The 22018-nt window shown below is 38.6% G+C and overlaps 1 protein-coding gene across 7 annotated transcripts; it reads right to left on the bottom strand.

Moving 5' to 3' along the window:
- Window positions 1-279: 279 nt before the first annotated feature.
- Window positions 280-21589, bottom strand: LOC127786680 (protein LATE ELONGATED HYPOCOTYL). 7 transcript variants are annotated; one of them, XM_052314242.1, is made up of 8 exons: window positions 21322-21589; window positions 21204-21243; window positions 20846-21032; window positions 20556-20667; window positions 20203-20264; window positions 2553-2780; window positions 1053-2411; window positions 280-965 (listed from the first exon to the last, which is right to left on the bottom strand). In XM_052314242.1, exons 3-8 carry the CDS (start codon window positions 20882-20884, stop codon window positions 561-563), a joined length of 2205 nt encoding a protein of 734 aa, XP_052170202.1. In that variant the 5' UTR covers window positions 20885-21032; window positions 21204-21243; window positions 21322-21589; the 3' UTR covers window positions 280-560. The 7 variants fall into 7 exon arrangements, with proteins under 7 accessions (XP_052170202.1, XP_052170203.1, XP_052170201.1 ...); XM_052314243.1 differs by having other exon boundaries at window positions 20846-20966; XM_052314241.1 differs by having other exon boundaries at window positions 20846-20956.
- Window positions 21590-22018: the final 429 nt, after the last annotated feature.

The raw sequence follows: 22018 nt of genomic DNA, 5'->3' as shown, positions 1-22018 counted from the left end.
TCTGAATTTTCTGTGTTCTTATTTAATAAGCATGTTTACACCTTCCAAAATGCTAATTTCTCGGTTGCTATGATATCCATCCAGTCGAAGCATGTTTAGTTTTTCCTTTTTTTTCTGTTTTTTTGTTTTTCCTTGGAGCAATCATAGGTAAATTTCAATATTTGTCTTTTAAGAGAACATTCACAAAATTAGGATAGTAAGAGTACCATGCAAGACATAATTATAATAATTTGATAACATAAATAGACGATAAGTGAAAATTCATATAAAAGAAGTGACTTGAATGAAGAGAACACATACTTTTATTTGGAGTGAAAAGACGTTCATTTCTAGACAATTTCCAGTCTTCTCAATATAGTTTGCAAATACGTGCAAGGTTTTAAAAGAGAGTACAGATAAAATGTATGGTACACACACACCTACACGACAAGTTTCGTGACTTTGGACAAATTAAACCATAATGGGAGAAAGTGGAAGCTGCGGACACAATAAAAATTACATGCAACAAGAAAGGTCTCCTCTCTAAATTGCATGATGATGAATATAATCACAAAGAGTCATCAACTGGAAGCTTCCCCTTCTAGCCGTATTCTCTTGGAGGCTTTCTCTTCACCTTGGTTGCTCACAATTGCCATCTTGCCCTCCTTGGCCTCCACCGAACACCTTTTATATGGTTTGAACCCTGTTCGCCGCGCCTTGAGCTTTCCCAGCCCAATCTCCATTCTCAGCATGCACTCTTCACCTCTCAAGACGACCTTATTCTCCACTGCCTCATGGCTACAAGTAGTAACTGCTGCCTTGCTGTTAAGGTCCAGCAGTGATGCATCTTCCGCCTTCTCATCCGTCTTCTGCTTGTCCTTTTCACCATTCTTCTTCTGATACTCCTTGTTCTTCAGATCATGAGGCGGTGAAAAGCTTTGTGGCAATCTCTCTCTAGAGAAGAGTGCCATAAAAGCTAACCGGCCCTGGAAGTACAGCAAGATCAGAAGCAACAATGAGTGAGAAAATAGTATAGTAGGATTCCTTCATATACACAATTATTTTGTATTTACCTCTTCAGAGACCTCTTTCCATGAATCTGTACAGCTGATGCTTCTACTGCGACGATTGTTACAGTCACCAGTTGTATGGCTTACATCAGGTTCTTTTGACTCTTCATTGTCTTTGCCAGACTTCTCTAAAGCATCTGTCTCTACTTCACTGCTTGAAGGCGTGTTGGAACCACAAGAAGAACGATCCACCTGCTTTCTGCTGTTCATCTTGTTTGAATCATGGAGCCCAGTTACTGTAGCAGATTCCTCATGATCAGCAACAGCTACTGTAGCATTTGGTTTTGCGCCTTCACTTTCCTCGTATTCTGATGATGACATACTTGGCAATTTCAAAGCAGAATGCTGTTCGTCAAGAGCTTCAGAATATTCTGGGTCCAGCTGTTGATTTTGCAAGGAAAGATCATGAGGAGCTCTCTCTCTCTTGTCATTGTTGCCTGCTGCAACACTAGCATCTACTGGAATTGTAGTTGCAGATGGAGTACAAGAAAAGGCAGGCTGAAAAGCACTGCACATGGGCAGCATTCCGTGAGCTGCCCACCATGCAGTTGCAGCCGCAACTGTAGCAGCAGCAATAGCTGCTGTACTAGGAGCTGCATTCATTGGCTTTGATGGAAAACCTCCCAAGGTGCCCACAGGAGAATCTGCAGAAGCTTCCATATTTGTGCAAGGCCAGAATGAAGCTGCAAAGCTTGCTGCAGCATGGACTGCTGGATTCTGTAGCAGGGTTGTTACAATAAGACTTGAAAAGGAGGAGGAAAGATGAAGGTAAGATCGGTACTCATCTTCATTGTTGCAGATATGGCCAAAAAGAGGATGGAAAGGAGGAAATGATTGATATACAGAAGATCTTGATGCACTAATCTGATGTTCTGTGATTGCAGATGCAGATGGATTACATAGGTTAGGTAGTCCATGAGTTTCTCCAATTTGGTGAAATTTGGATTCTTGGTATGCCAAATCTGGAGAAACATTGTGGGTGCTCATTCCTAGGTTTCCATTTAGAACATGCACAGGAACATGTCTGGGATAGCTTTGTGTTGCTTGTAGATCACTCGATAGCAATGGCCCAACGTTTTCAGGGTTGCTCATTTCATCTGTTTTCATGCCTTGAAAAAACTTCTGATGTGAAAAGTTAGAACTTTTGAAGTTTGACGCATTATGTGCTCCATTAGGTTCAACAGTATCATAAGATTCTTTTGTTTCATCCTGGGTACTCACCATCATTGGCACAAACTCCCTAAAAGTGCCTGGTGTTGGCACAGAATCTTGAGCTTCTTGAGAAAGGGATAAAATTTCAGAGTAGTTTCCATCATCCTGGTTTTCTTTTGCATTTACTGGATTTACATCTCCGCCACATTTCTAATAATGATAAATAGGCTGGAGGATATCAGAAATTTGGAATGAAAAAGAAAAAATAATGCACTGAAGAGTAAACAAGGAAAGGTACCTTAAATCACAAAGGAATTAAAAAGAGAGACTGCTGACAAAAGGGAGATATACCTGAGAAAGTGGTAGTCTCTCCAAGTCCAGTATTTGTTTACCAGCAGAGAGAGAAGATGGCGACAATTTTTTTCCATCCTTTGCAGCTCCCACGTGTGGTGTGAGTGATCCTCCACCAGTCTTTCGAGGATAAGGATTGCTTGGTTTCTTTTTTGGGCGTGGAGGAGGAATCTCTATGTCAAAAGTTTGTCGAATTGGAACTCCTTTAACAAGAGCTTCCTTCTCCAACTGCAGGCAAAAAACAGTTGTTAATACTTGAAAGCATAGACAAAATTTCATGTAAATGAATACTTTGAGTCACAAAGAGAAAATCACTGTTAAACATAATTAATTTGGATTGCTTGGGTTTCTTGCATGTAGAGTATATATATATATCTAAATTTAACAAAACAATGACTCAGCATATGGTTTTTATTACGGAATGAACTGTCAACATATAAACATGATGCAAATTGTCTTTAGAGATTTCATCTCATTGAAGTTGAAAGAAAAGAAATATCACCTTACAGTATGGCCTATGTTTGTTGCAAAGAAGTTCGACTAAAAATAAAGGTGCTATATTTAGAAGAGAGCCTCCCAAGTTAAGAAACATGTGGATAAAGTTCACTTTTGCAGAGAAAGCACCTTACTGTTTAAAATTCAACCTGATCTGAAGAAAACTCATCAATATGCTTTAATTTTGCATACGATAACACATTATCAATATCCTCTCAAGGCACCATGCCAAACCAGGCATATCTATCAACTTTTGGGACAGACCTTCAGGAAGTAGTATCCAACTTTCAAGCTATTGTGCCTTATTATTACAAGACATGCTCCATAAGCAGGCAGTACTCAGTTACATTTGGTCTTTCTATCTAAATGAAATAGAGTCAAATTGTACGTTCTGAAGTTTTCTCTTAGTTGTCTCAAAATTAAGGATGCAGTATGAAATTTTTGACCTCCTATCTCACACACAATCTCGTCCAATAATTCTAGAGAAGAAGAATATTTATTTCAAGATTTTCCATTATTTTTGTTAGGATGTTTATCTTTGACCTCCTTCCAGAGGGTATGGCATCTAATAACCCCACCTATGGGGTTTTTTGATAATTATGACTCAAAATCCTTATTCATATGTGATTGAGTTTCTTAATTTAACCGTGATTATAACTTCAAATTTAACTATGATTATAATGTTGTCAAATTTGATTTTATGTGAGATTTATCTCATCTAGAGGAATATCCTCATGCATCATTTTCTAATCAGGATATAATTTCTTGTGTACATCCATAGATGATTTTAGATCTATAAATAGGCGCACAGGTCACATGAATATTTACACAGAGTATGTGTGACAATATCACTTTTGTACTACCAATATTTAGTTAGTGATATTTTATTCTTTCTGCCCATGATTTTTCTCGATTTGGGTTTTTCACATAAAATTATGTGTTCATGTGTAGTTGTTGGTTTGTTGTCAATCCAATTTCGTAACAAAGTGGTATCAGAGCCATTAGATCAAACTATCAACGTTTGGCAGATCACAGCCGTTGGATTTACACATCTGCATCATCTTCTTCAACTTTAAAGTTACCCAGCCCTAGTCGCCACCAGATCCATCGCTGTTCGACCGCCACCGCCACTGCATGTTCGCGTGGCCTTGATCCGTCGTTTGGGGCTTCTTTACTATCAAAGCCCTTTGTTTATTGGTTAAACTGCGACCGTCGCCTTGCTATTAGCCACCATCGCTGATTGCTCCATCCTTCCATCTCGCGGCCTATTCTTCTCTGTTTATTTTCAACTACATGTTCGCTTTCCTTCCGCCATCACTAACTTTGCCGTTGTCGCCGACAGCCTTCACCTCCAGCACCATCGGCCGCCAACATCTCTACCGGCCATTTGAGCCGTCGTTCAGCCACCGCCGTTGATTGGGTTTCTCCATTGTTGCAGGCCACAATTTCAGCAAACCCAAATCCTTGCCAGATCTGGTTCAGATCCGACCATGTGGATTCGAAACCACATCGGATTTGGTCAGGCCACTGTTAACACATAGGGACCAGATCCACTCCAAATTTGACAGATCTGTCAGCCCAGTTTCAGATCTATTTTTTGCCCAAATTTGGCCCAAATTCGATATTTTTGATTCGTTTTCAATTGGGTTTCTTATTTAAATTATTTTGATATTATTCGGGGTTATTTGATGGCTACATTGAAGTACAATATTCCTTTGTTAGACCGAAATATTAGATTTTCGCTATGCTAGATTAAGATGCATGCAATTTTGGCATAAATGGATTTAGACGCACTTTTGGGCTTTGAAAAAATGCGACAATCATGGAGCATTGAGGAAAAACAACGTAAGGATCGTAAGGCCTTATCTCATATATATCTGCATTTATCAAATCAAATTTTGCAAGATGTTTTGATAGAAAAAATTATTGTCGCACTATGGTTGAAATTAGAACAATTGTGTTTGACAAAGAGCTTAACCAGTAAGTTGCATCTAAAGCAAAAGTTATATTTTCATCGAATGGATGAAAGCACGTCTATTAAGAGTCATTTAATAGCTTTAAAGAAATTGTTTCTAATTTGGAAAGCATGGAGGTTAAATATGATGATGAGGATTTTGATCCAATTTTGTTATGCTTTCTACCGACCTTGTATTTAACTTTTAGAAACACCATACTCTATAGTCGGGATACTCTCACCCTAGATGAAGTTTATGATGCTTTATTTTTGAAAGAAAAAATTGATAAGCAATTATTGGGGACTTCTGAATTGGGGAGGATCTGTTGATTAGAGGAAAAACAGAAGATAGAAATTCTTGTGAAATTCTTGTGGTAGAGGGAAAAGTACATCCAAGTTTAGAAACAAACAAAATATTTGTAATTACCATAAGAAGAAAGGACACATAAAGGAGTGTTATCTGCTACAAAACAAACTTAAGAGAGAAAATTTTGACCAAAAAGGGAAACAACTAGAAATTTCAAGAGAAACCAATATTGTTGAAAATAACAATATGATGGGGAACTTATGGTGGTATCTAATGAGGTTATTAAACCTAGTGAATATTGGATCCTCAACACAGCATGCACATTTCATATATCTCCTAATAGGGATTAGTGTTTGACATATAAAACTCTGAATTCTGGTGATGTGTTAATGGGTAATAATTCTTCTTGTAAAATTGTTAGCATTAAAATAGTTAAAATTAAGATGTTCAATGATATCGTTCGAACTTTCACTGATGTCAAACATGTTCTCGATCTCAAAAGAAATCTTATTTCATTGAGTACTCTTGATTTGAATGGGTACAAGTTCATTAGTGAAGGTGGAGTTATTAAGGTCAGTAGAAATTCTCTTGTTGTGCTAAAAGGTACAAAACAATATGGTCGATTATATGTTCGGCAGGGTTCTACCGTTACAGGTGATGCTTATGTTTCTACTTCTTATTTATCTGATATCGATATTACTCAATAATGGCATATGCATCTTGGACATATGAGTGAAATAGGTATGGCTGAATTGAACAAAAGAAGACTTCTTGAATGGCACAGTACTGGAAAATTAAAATTTTGTGAGCACTGCAAATTCGGTAAGCAAAACGGGTTCAATTTACTAAAGCCATTCACAATACAAAAGGTATATTGGACTATATCTATTCTTATCTCTAGGGTCCAGCCAAAATACCCTCTGCAGGTGGTTCTAAATATATGTTGACTTTCATCAATATTTTTCTAGAAAAGTTTGGGTATTCTTCTTGAAATAGAAGACTGAAGTTTTTGCTACTTTCAACCAATGGAAGATTATGATTGAGAAACAAATCGACAGACAGATTAAGCATCTTCGCACAGATAATGGTTTAGAATTTTGTTCACGTGAATTTAATTATTTCTGCAAGGAAAAAGGGATTTTAAAGCATTTAACAGTTCCAAGTACGCCACAGCAAAATGGTGTAGCCAAGCGGATGAACAAAACCTTAATGAAAAAGGTACGATGTATGTTATCTAATTTCAGTTTATCCAAGTCTTTTTGGGTTGATACTGCTTATATGGCATGTTCTCTGGATAATCAGTCTCCTTCGTTTGCTATTGACAAGAAAACTCTAGAAGAGTTATTGTTAAGAACTCCTGCAAGTTATTGTGATTTAAAAATTTTTAAATGTTCTGCATTTGTTCATGTTGATAATGGAAAATTAGAACCAAGGTCTAAACGGTGTCTCTTCCTTGGCTATAAATCTAGTGTTAAGGCTTATAAGTTATGGAATCCAGAAGCGTCTAAAGTTGTGATTAGTAAAGATGCTATTTTTGATGAAATTGCTATACTTCGTGATTTGTGTGCAAAAGTATCTAACCCTACAGATAGCCAGAGTTCTGATATTCAGGTGAAGCTTGAAATCAACAATAGTTAAACATCTGAGCCGTCGTCATCTCAAACTAAGTCAAAAGCCCAAAAGAAAATGTCGGTCCATCAGATTATTGTATTATTAAGGATAGACCCAGAAGAAATATCAAACATTCTCAAAGGTATGTTGAAGCTGATCTTGTTGCCTATGCCTTGAGTGTGGCTAAAGATATTAACTACAGTGAAAAGCCTTCCACTTATTCTGAAGTAGTTAGTTGTGTTGAATTTGGGAGATGGATTACTACAATACATGAAGAGATGGAATCCTTACACAAAAACGGTACTTGAAAATTAACAAAACTACCTAAGGATAAGAAAACAGTTAAGTGCAAATGGATGTTCAAGAAGAAAGAAGGTACACCAAGAGTTAAAAAAGCAAGATACAAAGCTAGACTTGTAGCGAAAAGGTACAATCAGGTTTCAGATGTAGACTTCACAAACGTATTTTTCCCAGTTATGAAACAACAATTCCATCCGGGCACTACTTGGTATTGTGGTTATTCAAGATCTTGAACTGGAACAGTTGGATGTTAAGACAGCATTCTTACATGGGGATCTTGACGAGGATATCTATATGCAACAACCAGAGGGTTTTGAAGTTCCAAGCAAAGAAGACTACGTGTGCTTGTTGAAAAAGTCTCTATATGGTCTGAAATTATCTCTTCGGCAGTGGTATAAAAGGTTTGATTCCTTTATGATTAAGCACAATTTTGATAGATGCAGTTATAACAGTTGTGTCTATTTTAAAAGAAACAAAAGCGGATCTTTTATATATTTGCTTCTATATGTTGATGATATGCTAGTAGCATCGAAGGATAAGGATGAGATAAGGAGATTGAAAGCTCAGCTCAACTAAGAATTTGAGATGAAAGATTTGGGAGCAGCGAAGAAGATACTTAGAATGCAAATTTCAAGAGACAGGGAGCCAAGTAAATTGTATCTAAATCAAAAGGGATATGTTGAGAAAGTCTTGACTAAATTCAATATGTAAAAAGCTAAACCTGTATGTACTCCATTAGCTGCATATTTTAAGCTTTCATCGAGATTATCTCCTCAATTAGATGATGAAATTGACAAGATGTCGAAAATTACATACTCTAGCAATGGGCTGTCTTATGTATGCTATGGTTTGTACATGCCCTAATTTTGCTCATGCAGTGAGCGTGGTTAGTAAATACATGGCTAGCCCTAGTAAAGAACATTAGAAAGCAGTCCAATGGATTCTCCGATATTTGCGTGATACCGCTGATGCCTATTTATAGTTCGAAAATACTAGAGATGGAGTTATTGGTTTTGTTGATTTTGATTTTGCAGGTGATCCTAACAAGAGAAGATCGCTTACTAGGTATGTTTTCACCATTGGTGGTTGTGCTATCAGTTGGAAAGCTACCTTACAGTCCACCGTTGCCTTGTCTACTACAAAAGCAGAATATATGGCAATTACTGAAGCCATTAAATAAGTTATTTAGCTTAAATGGTTGATTGATGAAATTAGTGAGAATCTTCAAGACAATTCGATCTATTGTGACAGTCAAAATGTTATTTTCCTCACTAAAGATCAGATATTTCACGAGAGAACGAAGCACATTGATGTGCGATATCATTTTATTCGGGATATTACTGTTCGTGGAGAAGCACATTTGGGTTTTCTACATAAAATTTTGTGTTCGTGTGTGGTTGTTGGTTTGATCTTGGTTTGTTGTCAATCCAATTTCGTAACAGGTTCGCCTTCTCAAACTATAACAATCTCAAAAGCTCAGTGCGTGGTGTGTTTTAAGTTTGTTATTATCTCTAGTCCTCTGTAATTTGGTACACAAACTTAAATCGGGTGGGGAGGGGGGTGTTTGTAAAAGTTGCACAATCCAATTGCAAGCTTTGTGACCAAATTAAAGTTGCCCAGATAAGGCCTAGCAAGCTTTGTACCTCTAGGCACTTGCCTGATACACATGGTTTGGAGGTGGTTTTTGTATCCAACATTTACCCCATAAGGCCTTGTACTGGATGGCAAAGTGGACTGATTGATGTTCTCAATCATGGAAATATGTATGTCGTCTTTATAAAGGATAGCAACCTTTGTGTTGTATAATAGGTAATAAATTATAGTATTATTCAACATCATCAATTGCACCTTATTCCAACCAAATAAAGTAAGTGGCGTGACATTCATAATGTCAATTGACTTGTAAAAGTCACATTGACAATATAAATCCATTCCAAAAAGCAATATGCCAAAATTTTATGCCACCAAATGCGCTTTTAACGTGACCTTATAGCAAGGGAATGATGAGATAAAGTTTCAACACCATCTTTGGTGAATGAAGATGATTGATATGATCGTGTTCCATCACATGGTTGATATTATGAAACCAACTTGTACAACATGGAAACACAACTCATAGTAAATTATAGTATTACCCATTCAAAATTTAAAGTCCTCAATCTATCACCAGTTTGGAAAAACCCTACATAATGAAACTAATAGGGGAGCAAGAAGAAGACCGGAGAAGACGATGAGGTGAGGGCCAACAGCGATGGGGCTGCCAAAGTCGACGATAGCCGAAGTGAGATTGGCTGATTTGTGGCGGTTGGCCCAAAAGGAAGTGGCATTCGACCGAGGATCCAAACCGAAAAGAGGCAAGTTAGAGATTGTTGACGCCGGAAAGGGTGCGGTCGTGTTAAAGCCGATGGCCGAGGTAAGGTCATAGTTAGAGAAGGTGTGTCGACCAGAGAGGGCAACGACGAGGACGGCCGAGAGTTAGTGAGTGGTTGTGTCAGTTGGCGGCAACAACGGCAGCAGCTGGATCTAGGGTTAGGGTTTGTCTAATGGCTCTGATACCATATGAATAAAATAATGTGCGTATTATCAAAAGTGTATAATACAAGAGACTATATATACAAGTATTTTAAGTTAATTACACTAATATCCCTTACTTATCTTATTTAACAAGGATGGATGTAGTGGTGAGACTTGAAGATTAAGTTGTTCTCAAAAAGATATCAATTTAATTTTTTAAAAATGAAGAAGAATTATTAAGGATGTTACTCATATAATCAAGGTAGGTCGGTTAAAGTTAGAAATGCATTCAACATTTTATGTGTCAGAACCCACAAGATAAAAAGGAAGTTTTATAATACAACTATAAGGCCTTATTTTTTGTATAATTTAGAATGTTGGGTAGTTTAAGTACCAAGCTAAAAGGGAAGTTTAAGTACCATCTTTTATTGCGATTCGTTTCCTATGAAGAGTCTCTTAAGGTTATGTTACAAATACTTGTCAGATCACAGATCTAACTTGGGGTAATTCTTGCCTATTTAGAGGAGAATTAGGCAGGAACTGTAGAAAGGAGAAGGGAAATTGAGAGTTAAGGGAGAAGGATCGAGAAAAGAAAGAGAGGGAGAGAGAATTTAGAGAGAAATTCAGAGAGAATAGGCAATTCAAATGATAATCGATGACTTCAAATGAGTCGGGACCTTGCTTTTAAATTGGTCTGCAGCTAGGGAGTTAGCGCCAAAAGCGGTTACTCCCGCGTGTACAATGCACCCCTGAGTTAAAAGTTAATATAGCCATATCTAACCTCCTTATTACCCAAGTACCCTTACAATATCACCCTTAATACAATAGTTCAGTCTAGGTACGTGACAATTTCCCACACTATTTCTTGTCCTCAAGAAATGTGCAAAAGGCTGGCTGATCTGGGAAACTATTTGAGGAGCTCAAGTAGGTGCTCCCAAGTGTTGTTGTCCAGATGGAGGGTTGACCATTGTACTAGGACTTGAGTTAAGGGAATTCCTTGCCGGTAAATGATTCTCTTGTCTAGAATGGCTGCAGGAGAAATTGTTGGCTCTTCTTCTTCCATAGGAGGGGGAAGGGCTTGGCTGGCCACACTGCTCCCAACCGATTTCTTGAGCAGGGAGACGTCGAACACTAGGTGGATGTGTGTCCCCTCAGGTAACTGTAACCGGTAGGCTACCTACCCAACCCTAGCAATGATGGGGTAAGGCCCATAGAACTTGGGACTTAGCTTAGAGACTAGCTGTCATGACATTGATTTGAGGTGAGCATGGTTGAGCTTAAGGTATATTTGATCTCCTTCTTCAAACTCCCTTTCACTCCGTCTTTTGTTTGCTAGTTGCTTCATCCGATTTTGGGCCTTAGCCAACTCTATTTTCAGGGCTTACAGTATGTGTTGCCTATGTTATAGATAGGCATCTACTATTGCTACTATAATGGGCCCACTCACTAATAGCTAGTAGTAGTTAGGCCTATAGCCATACAAAGCCTAAAATGGGGTCATGTTAATGGAGCCATGGTGGCTAGAATTATACCACCATTAGGCCAATACCAGCCACTTGTGCCATTCTTTAGGCTGCAGGAAGCCTCTAAGCACTGTTTTACCCGTTCAAATTGGCCATTCATCTCTGGATGGTATGTTGTGGACATGTGTAGTTTCGACCCTAGAGACCTCAATTGCTCTTGCCAAAAAAGACTTGGGAACACATTGTCTCTATAAAAGACAATCATTTGAGGGACCCCATGTAACTTGACCACGTTATCCATTAAAAGTCTAGCCATTTCTTGAGCAGTGAATGAGTGGGACAAGCTCAAGAAATGGCTAAATTTTGTAAGCCGGTCCACCACTACTAGGATACAATCTCTCCTTTCTAACCTAGGTAGTCCTTCTACTAAATCCGTGGTAGTATTGGCCCATGCCTAATCTGGGATGCCAAGGGGCTGTAGGAGGCCTAGTCATGCGACTGATTCATGCTTGCATCTCTTGCATGTATCACAATTAAGGACAAATTCCATCACAAACATCTTCAAGTTAGGCCAGTAGAACACATGTTTAACCTTCTTGTAAGTATTTTGAATCCTTGAATGCCCACCAATGGGGGATCCGTGCAAGGTTTGGAGTATCTTCTTCAGATTTTCACAATCCCCAACAACTAATTGACCTTGATATCTCATTAAGCCATTGAGTATAGTGTACCCCGGCCTATTGTTTTCATCTACTCTCAACTGCTCCAATAGGTCCTTTGTCCACTTCCCCTTTTCATAACTAGCTGCCACTTCTTGGAACCAATCAGGCACCAATGCAATAATGGACGCACTTGATCCCTCTTCATGGCATCGAGATAACGCATTGGCTGCCACATTCTCCTTCCCCTTTTTGTACTGAATCACATAACAAAACCCCATGAGTTTTGCCATGCCCTTCCTCAGCAGGTGGGCATGTCGTCTTTGCTATAGGAGGAACTTAAGGCTCTCGTGGTCAGCTTTGATTATAAACTGCTCCCCCCCCTCTAGGTAATGCCTCCATTTATCCCCTGCCATAAGTACAGCTAGGAGCTCCTTATCGTAGATGTTGAGTCCTTGGTGTCTTGGTGCTAAGGCCTAACTAAGGAAAGCCAAAGATGGCCATCTTGAGTTAGGACAACCCCTACTCCGATGTTGCTAGCGTCTATTTCTAGGGTAAATGGCTTGTTAAAGTCAGGTAACCCCAGCGAACCTCACTCATGGCCTTCTTCAACTATTCAAATGCCCCCTCAGCCCTCTCATCCCATGTAAACCCATCCTTCTTGAGTAATTCTATTAGGGGCTTGTTGATTATCCCGTAGTTCTTCACAAAGCATCTGTAATACCCTGTTAGGCCCAAAAACCCTCTCAAGGCCCTGACATTGGTAGGTCTAAGCCAAGAAGTCATGGCAGTTATCTTCTTAGGATCAGCGCTAACTCCCAACACTCGAGATAATGTGCCCCAAGTACTCCACCTGCTTGTGGGCAAATGCACAATTGGACTTCTTGATATATAGCTGATTGAATCTAAGAACTTGAAATGCAGTCCTAAGGTGGTCTAAGTGTTGAGAAAATGTAGGGCTATAGATTAGGATATCATCAAAAAATACCAACACAAACTTTCTAAGGTAGGGTTCAAAGATGTGGTTCATTAAGGCTTGAAATGTAGCCGGGGCATTGGTTATTCCAAATGGCATTACTGTAAATTCGTAATGTCCATGGTAGGTTTTGAAAGCGACTTTTGGTATATTAGTTGGGTTCCTCCGGATATGATGATATCCGGACCTTAGGTCAAGTTTGGAGAACAGTGTAGCATGTTTAAGTTCGTCCAGTAAGTCTTCAATGATGGGAATGGGGAATTTGTCTTTGATAGTTATGGTGTTAAGCTAGCAATAATCAATGCAGAAGCATCAAGTTCCATCCTTCTTTTTAACTAACAGGATGGGTGAAGCAAAGGGACTTCTATTCGGTTGGATAATAGAGTGGTTTAACTTTTCTTTCACCGATTTCTCAATCTCTGATTTGAGTTTTGGTGGGTATCTATAGGACCGGATGTTCACTGGTTCTGAGTTAGGAAGGGGTATGGAATGATCAAAGGGTCTTTTAGGTGGTAAGTCCTTAGGGTCTGCAAATAAGTACTTAAATTCATTCAGTAATGTATCTAACAAAGTCAATTCGTGTACCTGCCATGGGGAGGATGCCTAGTTGCTCACAACCATCATGCACTGCCCTTCTTGATCTTCCACCTCTTCCCTTTCCTCAATTGAAAACAATTAAGCCACTTGGGACAGCTTATATTTAAACAGCTTCTACAACCGTTTCACCCTGATCATCTTGCAAATTCTAGTTTCCACATTTCCTTGGAGGGTCACCCTTCTGCCTTCTTTCTCCAAGGTCACCTCCATCTTGTTAAAGTCAAAGCTAATCAGGCTCACCCCCTTCATCCAATTGACTCCCAAAACCATGTTACATCCCCCAAGTTTCAACAGCCTCAAAGGCTCCCCCCTGCATCATCCAACAAAATCCCAAACAAGTTGACTGGCTTAGCACCTTACTTCCATTGGCTACCATCACTAATAGAGGTTGAGTATTGGCTGACTCACAATTCATCCTCTTGGTTGTCCCTTCATCAATGAAGTTGTGGGTACTCCCACTGTCAATTAACACCATGAGTGCTATCTTGCACTCTCCCTTCCATAGCTTCCTCCCCTTCCTTGGATCCTTCGTCAAGGTTTCCACTGTTAACTCCTGCAACAGGGCATCCTCTACTGCCTCCTATATAGTTCTAGGCCTCATCATCTTCACCATGGACCTGAGATCATCACTCAACCCACTGATGAAACTTGACACGAAGTACTCCTTGGTCATGTAGGGGTTCCGATTGAGCATTAGTGACTTCAGCTCTTCAAACTTGAGCTGATACTCATGCACAGTCCCACTCTTGTTCAATTTGTTAAACTCCTCCACTATATCCACAGTCCTCCATTCCCCAAACCTTTCACACAAGCCTCCCAAAAATTCCTCCTAATTACAACTATCTCTCACCCTTGACCACCTCTGGAACCATACATCTCCCACATCGTTCAAATATGCAACTGCCAGAGAAACTCTCTGATCATCCGCCGCCTGATGTATATTAAACTACTTCTCACACCTCCGGATCCACCACCGAGGTTTCATCTCATCAAACACTAGTAATTCTAACTTTGGCACTAGGAATCCAGAATGGCTGGAAGTTAATGGGACTTCCAGCCTCCTTTCAACTACATTATCACCCACCATCACCAGATCAACCCCCAATTCCGATGATCCAGCCACTCTCTGATTGGTGCCAATACCCGGAAGTATTGGATCCAATCTCTCGTGGGGGAAAGTCAAGAGATAGTCTTACTTGAGCCTGACTTAAGAACATCAACATGAACTGTTGCATCTGGTCACGAACCATATTGTTGTGTTCTCGTATCTTCTCACGGATCTGATTGCGCATATCTCCTTGCAACCGATCTGAGAGATCTTCTAGTTTCTTCTCAACCACCACTCTGATCACCTCTTCCATAGAGCCCACTCTATTCTGTACCTCCCATCACTGTGGCAGTCATTTGCTGCAACTGCATCTCCATCTGCATCATGCGTGTTTCGTCTACCATCGCGATTGGATCACCAAAAACCATCGGCCAAGAGCGTGCTATGATACCAATGTGTCAAATCACGAATCTAACTTGGGGTAATTCTCGTTTGTTTAGAGGAGAATTAGGCAGGAATTGTAGAAAGGAGGAAGGAAATTGAGAGTTAGGGGAGAAGGATCAAGAAGAGAAAGAAGGGGAGAGAGAGAATTTAGAGGGAAATTCAAATGATATTTGATGCCTTCAAATGAGCCGGGACCTTGCTTTTAAATTGGTCCATAGCTAGGGAGTTGGCGCCAAAAGCGGTTACACCCCTGAGTTAGAAGTTGATACAGCCATAACTAACCTCCTTATTACCCAAGTACCCTTACAATATCACCCTTATTACAATAGTTCAGTCTAGGTACGTGACAATACTCTATTGTAGTCGATTACAAGGTAATAAGAATAATATTTTCCCCAACATATTCTGTGTGCAGGAGATCGAAGGGTTTTCTTTCTAACGAGCCCTAGCTTTCAACATAGGTAGATAGGGAAGGAAGTCTTTGGAAGGGTTAGCTTCTAATCTAGCTAATCGCCTGTGGACTCAATCTATTAACAGTATTCCACTCCATTTCTCATCAAGGTATAAGTATTCTTCCTTCAATCATGGAAAACACCTCAACCATATTGCTAAGGTTAGCCAAGAAGATGACAAGTATCCATTGGAACCACATAAAAAACAAATCTCAATATTCTTGAACACTAATAGAGAAATTAACTTCTCATTGTTCAACCAAAAACTTGATTTTTTGAGAGAAAAAAAAAAAAATCAAGAGAAAATAGGATTTCTGAAGCCATTGTAGATTAGGATAATTTAATCATAATTTCGAAGAAATTTGGATTGCGTTTGAAGCGAGAGCTTCCATGAAGGAAAAGAAAGAAACTAAAAAGAGAATTGAAATTGAGATTTGCTAAAAATGATTCTTGACATTATAAACAAAAAATCAATCGAGTATTTATAGTCTGTGAACTCAAGTGATTTTGTTAGGGATACAACTAACCTTGACAGTTGTACAAAGACAAGCACACAAGTCTTAACTAACAAACTTAAATGAACTATAACTACACTTTAACAGAAGTGCAACTAATATTCCTTTGTACAGGACAAATAAAACAATTTCTCTCTACATTCCCCCTCAAATTAGACTCTAGAACTTGTGTAGATCTGAGAGTCTTCTATTGAGTAAACTAGAGTATTATTCTTGAATCATCCTTCTTAGAAGTCCACTATAGTGCATCTTGAATAGCACAGTTAGGAGACAATGTTAGGCAAAGTCTATTACATAAAAAGAGAAACTTGTCTCTAAGCAAACCTTTGGTGAGAATACCAGTTGTTTGATATTGTGTGACAATATATCTGATCTCCACCTCACCATTTTCAACTCTCTCTAACAAAATGAACATCAATTTCAATATGTTTAATGGGTGAGTGGAAGACAAGATTTTCAACAATACTTTAGTTACCATATTGTCCCACCAGAAGATAGGAATCTTAGAAAATGAATAGCCTAGTTCAACAAATAGAGACTTTAGACACAAAACTTCAGTAACTCCCTGTGCTAGAGCTCTATATTCAGCTTCTCCAACTGACCTTGCGACCACTGATTATTTCTTGGAACTCCAAACTAAGAGATTATTACCAAGATAAATACACAACCCACTTGTGGATTTGCATCTTACTTTACACCGAGCATGATCTGCATCTATATAAACCTCAATAGATAGATCAGATGGAGTGAAAATAAACCTAAGAGTGTGTTTGATTGCACACATTTACCATAGAAAATGTGTAATTATTACACATATTTTCTATGGAAGCAATCAAACATTCTTAACATTTCTATGGAAAATATGTGTATGGTACAAGCATTTAAAGATTATTTCCATGGAATTCATTTTCTAAAGGGGTGGGGTGGTTTTTATTTTCTAGACAATCATTACGTAGAATTAAATTATAGGTAATGCAATCAAACACACCCTAATTCAAAAGTGCCTTTTAAGTATCTGAGCAACCTTTTGCAGGCTAACAAATGTTGCTATTTAGGAGAAGATAAAAACTGACTGAGTGTCATGTACCTAGGGTTTAGCCTAGGATTGGATTAACAATTAGAAGGACTCGAGATGTTGAAGATTAAGAACAGAACAATTGGAGGGGGAAATTGAACAGAAATGGGGGAAGAACTTAGAGGGAAATGAGGGAGAATTGCAAAGTCACTAAATATTTGTCGAATTTCTCTACAAAGGGATCAAGTGAGTGGCTTTTCCTGCAATGGTATGCTTTGAAAATCATTCCCATGCATGTTGAAAATTATTTTGACATAATATGTGTTTTCAATTTTTTTTCTTAATATATATGCCTAAATTGTTGATTTGGAAACAAATTGAGAACTGGGATTTATAAAATCATTTTGAAAAGTTTGTTAATGGCATTACCATGTGAATATAAATTGTTTTGGAACCATTGGGGTTAGTCCAGGGGTTACTCTGGCAACTAAAATTCAACTACCTATATGGTGCCATGGGAATTTTAGTTTCTCAATTTGAGGAGATGATCTAATATATTTTGATCACACTCCACCAAGTACTTGGGGGTAGATCCCAAGGAAATTACTGATCCCCTTGTACATTGATGAGATTCAAGGTTGTATTGCCTATCGAGATAATTATTAGGTCTGGATTAATTATTGAATATTATTGTTGTTCCCTTAAATAAATAATGTTTAATATAGTGGAAAATTGTTAGCTACACCATGTGATATAAGGGTTCATGGCCAATTATACAACCCATAAAAGGGGTGTGACACCCTTACTAAACCAATTAATCTTGGAAGGGGTTGTGAGTTGTGGGTAAGGTACTTCCAACTTTTCAACCATGGTCTTGGAGGCTAGGTTCTCAAAAACTGCCTAAATCAATCATTAGGAAGCATTTCGTCTCCTTTGGCATGCAATAAGTTCTAAATGTGTTATGTTGAGGAGCCAATCTTCATCATCTTCATGGACAATCATCACTGAATGAATTAAGAAGATTTTCACACCAAATTAGAAAAACAATACCGCTCATTGAGACCATCACAAATGTGTTCAATTCTTCTTCTCCAATACCTCTTCTATTAAATGACTTCTTTTCTAGGCACTCATATGTGCAAGGGACCAAAGTCACCACTCCTAAAACACTTTGAATGGAGAAACCACAACTTTACCAACTTCTTTTTCGCCTTCCCCATCACATGAGTTGGATAGTTGGAGATGGGATTGAGAACCTCTTGCTTTTCCATTTATGCCTTTTTATAAGAGCACTCCATTTTAAGCTTTCCCCCACTTCAAGAGCTTTCTGGTATGCTTGCTCAAGAGAAGGCAAGAAATGCATTGTAAGTTCAAATTTCAAATTAAACTTCATTTCACTCTTATACTACCAGTTAGTCATCATTCCCATTTAAATTCACACAATTTGAAAACTTCTAGAACTGCTCTATATAGTCAACAATTACTTGGTCATTTTATTAGTGGAATTGCTGGTACAAAGTTTGAGAATAGTCTAGAGGAAGAAACATTTCATCGAGCATAAACTCTCTACTCCAGTATGTTGTTGACGCGACCACTAAGAGCTAAAATACATGAATATAGGTTATCAAGGACATGTCCCATCAAGCAAAAACATGTGCTAGGACTTATGGAGGAGATATTAAGGCTTTCCTAATTTTTGCTAATTATTGAGGCTTTTAATTATAATTGGATTACATCAACATCTACATTAAGCCCTTTCCTAACCCAGAAAGCAAATCTAAAATGAAATGCCTTGGTTTGTGCTATTTACAAACATTATTGTCTTGGTGGATGAGACAAAAAAAAGAGAGAATAATAAACTTAAATTATGAAGAAATACCCCGGAATCCAAAAATTCTAAGTTGAGTAGATCAAAAACTGAATATGTAAATTGGAGAAGTGCGTCTAGTATTTTATGCAATCATAAAACCTCTTTCTAGAGTTAAAAGGAAAACTTTATTGAGCTTCCATAAGACCACCTTCATTTTATGGCTTAGAATGTAAGAAAGTGTAAGTACCAATATGTGCAAAATATGAGCGAAATTGACATGAAGATATGACAACGAATGTGAAAACAAACAAGAAAAGACAAAACAAAAAATGAGGTTATATGTAATAAGTTTGGAGTGGCACATATTGACGAGAAGAAGTAAGACTAGCAATTAAGATGGCTTGGGCATGTGAAAAAAAACTCAATAAACACACCTGTGAGGAAAGTGATAAAATGAACAAAGTTTCTAGCAAAAGGACCAAAGAAAACATGGTGAAAAACCTTAAACATGACATAGGGTAGAATAGCCTTACAAATATATGGACATGGATAGAGATCACTATACGCCTAGAATTGATATATTTGATCTCACTTAGCTGGATTAAAAGTTGGGATTGTTGTTTTTGTCATTGTTATAATCTTCCAACATCAACTATCAACTTATTAAATTTACCCATTACCTCTAATGTTGTGAGCATTGCCTAACAAGAAATTTTTATACATGTACCAAGGCATACAATAGGACAAAAGACCTTTAGGCAGAGGTGGAAATATGTTGAACAAAACTAACCCCCCCCCCCCCCCCCCCCAAAAAAAAAAAAAAAAACCTATAATCAACAAAAATACAAGCCTTAATCCCACTAGGTGGGGTCCCCACTTGCAATCAAATAACAATTATTTCATACCCTTGTCCCTCACTCTATGAAGAAAGCTCTTCATATAGTTTGTTTTTCTTCTTTCCTTTATCTTGGAAGGGGAGTGTTGGAACAGAGAGAATATTATAACTTTATAAGGAGATCCACTTCATACAATAGTTAACATGTCTAGCCTATAGGATTTACTTGAATGGTCTATAAGCTTATCCAGCATTGTTGCTCTCAATTTCAAAGGAGATAGTAGAACAAAATGGATTTTCAAGTTTTAGCAAGAACCAAATTTCCTGAGCAATTGGCAAACAAAAATAATACCATATGCTAAACATAATTCAGTGAATGGATAACCGCCTATTTCATAACTTCCTAAAACCATGTCAACTTGTAAGTAACAATAGCAGCAACCAAGATAATTAGTAGACATAGAAGAAACCCAAAGTTGATAAACATGAATGGAACATATCACAAACAACATGAGCAAACACAGATCAGAAAGAGAAGAAAAATGGGCTGATTAAATCATAAATTTTGTTTAATGTCATAGTTGACTTGACAGCAAGACCTATCAATACGAATGAAGATATACATATAGGTTAGGAGAGAAAGCACTGATTTGACCTTTGTAAAGAATTTCTGTGCATGACTTCTGATCTGCACAGCAGTCTTGGTCCCTATATGTTCTGCGCACCACGAGATAAAAAAAAAACTAAAAAGAAGAGAAGGAACAAGTTTCTAATTAAGAGAAGATACACATAACAAATAGCTATCTGGATTATATTCCAACAGCATATATCCAACAGAGTAAGCTGATAACACTATATACACAGAGATAACAAACAATCAATTTATGGAATCTAACTAGAAATCAATTCGATTGGACTTGCGGGTCAAAGTCATTACCAACCAATGCAAGAATGATAACGTAATGGAGTAACTAAAGAAGAACTGCAAAGTAGCAAGCAAGTATTAACCTTCAATTCGTTGCCAAGCTCGCCCATAGAGCTTTATGGCTTCTAGAAACCTGTTATGCTCCTCCTCTGTCCATCGTTCACGTTGCTTGGTGATTGTATAGGGTTTCCGTGTCTGCAGTTGAAGGATAACCATGAACCACATGTTGAAAGCCAAAGCAGCAAATATTGGAATTCAAGCCATAAGCAGCGATTAATCCATTGAGGGAAAGGAGTCGGTAGTGTATACAAGTGGAAACTTTAGCACTACAACCAAATTCCAAGTCCAGTACGGAAATGTAAATGTATACTACCTTGATAACCAAGTCCTCTCCAGAGGAGCAGGTGTCCATGTAATCCTGTCTTACGAATAAGAGATAAAACGACAGGCTCCTTCTAGCTCCGATGACATTGAAGTGCAGCCACTAGAAATAGCTTAGCAAAAAGTGGTAAGCCAATAACAGGGTTGAAATTAAAGGCAAGTCGATAGAGATCCTACCTCTGTTTGGAAGAAATACAAATTATTAAGGAAATTCTACTATACACACAAAACATATATCCATTTTGGCTATGTTAATCGGAATTTACAGCAAGAAGAGAGAGAGAGAGAGAGAGAGCATTCCTCTGAATCCGAAACAACTACAAATTAAATTCCTTATTCAGAATCCTCACCGGAACGAAGCGAGCCAGCCACGCCAAAACCTTTAGGACACTGCAAAATATAGAAAAACAGAAAGCACGGATCAGAAAATCGAGAACAGACGAATGACAGCCCCCGGTGAAAGCGTACCTTCGGAGAAAGCCATACCGGCGGCGACTCCGATCCAGAATCCGATCACGAAGGGGGCGAATTCATCAGAAAGAAGCCCAGAGGAGAACGAGAAGTGCACAACCAGTTCGGAGTGAATCAGAATCGAGAAACTTTATGGGAAAAAGTTCAGAGAAAAGAGCAGCAGAAAGATACAGTGCGGAATCCAGAGAGAGAGAGAGGGGTATGGCTCTCAACAGTTCATTCCTGGAGCGAGGAGAAATCTGGGCCACGATTATTTGTTGGGGATTTAATTTTGGGGGAAAATAAAATACAAGGGGGAGCCTGAAACTTGAGGCTGCCATGGAAGGAGGGCTGCGATGCTGCCAAGTGGCGGGGCTTTAGTGGTGTGTGGCATGCTCAGGACACCCACATGCACTTTTTAGGAGAGAGGCAGAGAGAGACGTATACCTGCTGGCGGTGGTGTCGTCTCGGCCACACGCTATAAGGACCTGAGGGTGAGGTCCGGCGACTTTAAAAAGGAGCGTCCAGCTGTGCCCGATATGGGTCCCAACTCGTACGTGGCCGTTCTCTGTGTGTTTCGGCATCCACGCCGGACACGTCTTCGCATCCTCAGCTTCTTCCGATTGGAAAATTCAATATTAAACTACTACTCCACCGTCGGATGGTGTTAAATTAAATTTTTATAAGTTCTTCTACGGGCCAAATAGATAGTGAG

This window comes from Diospyros lotus, chromosome 12 (genome assembly GCF_014633365.1).
Source record: "Diospyros lotus cultivar Yz01 chromosome 12, ASM1463336v1, whole genome shotgun sequence".
Taxonomy (NCBI): domain Eukaryota; kingdom Viridiplantae; phylum Streptophyta; class Magnoliopsida; order Ericales; family Ebenaceae; genus Diospyros; species Diospyros lotus.
This window is presented reverse-complemented; position numbering and strand designations above follow the sequence as displayed.

Bases quoted from the DNA above. Each gene is read 5' to 3' on its own strand.
- LOC127786680 (XM_052314242.1), bottom strand. From the start codon at position 20,884: ATGGACACCTGCTCCTCTGGAGAGGACTTGGTTATCAAG. The intron at 20,265-20,555 runs GTTAATACTTGC...CGTGGTGCGCAG, and splicing joins AGCTTGGCAACGAATTGAAG to AACATATAGGGACCAAGACT. The intron at 966-1,052 runs GTAAATACAAAA...CTGTACTTCCAG, and splicing joins GGAAAGAGGTCTCTGAAGAG to GGCCGGTTAGCTTTTATGGC.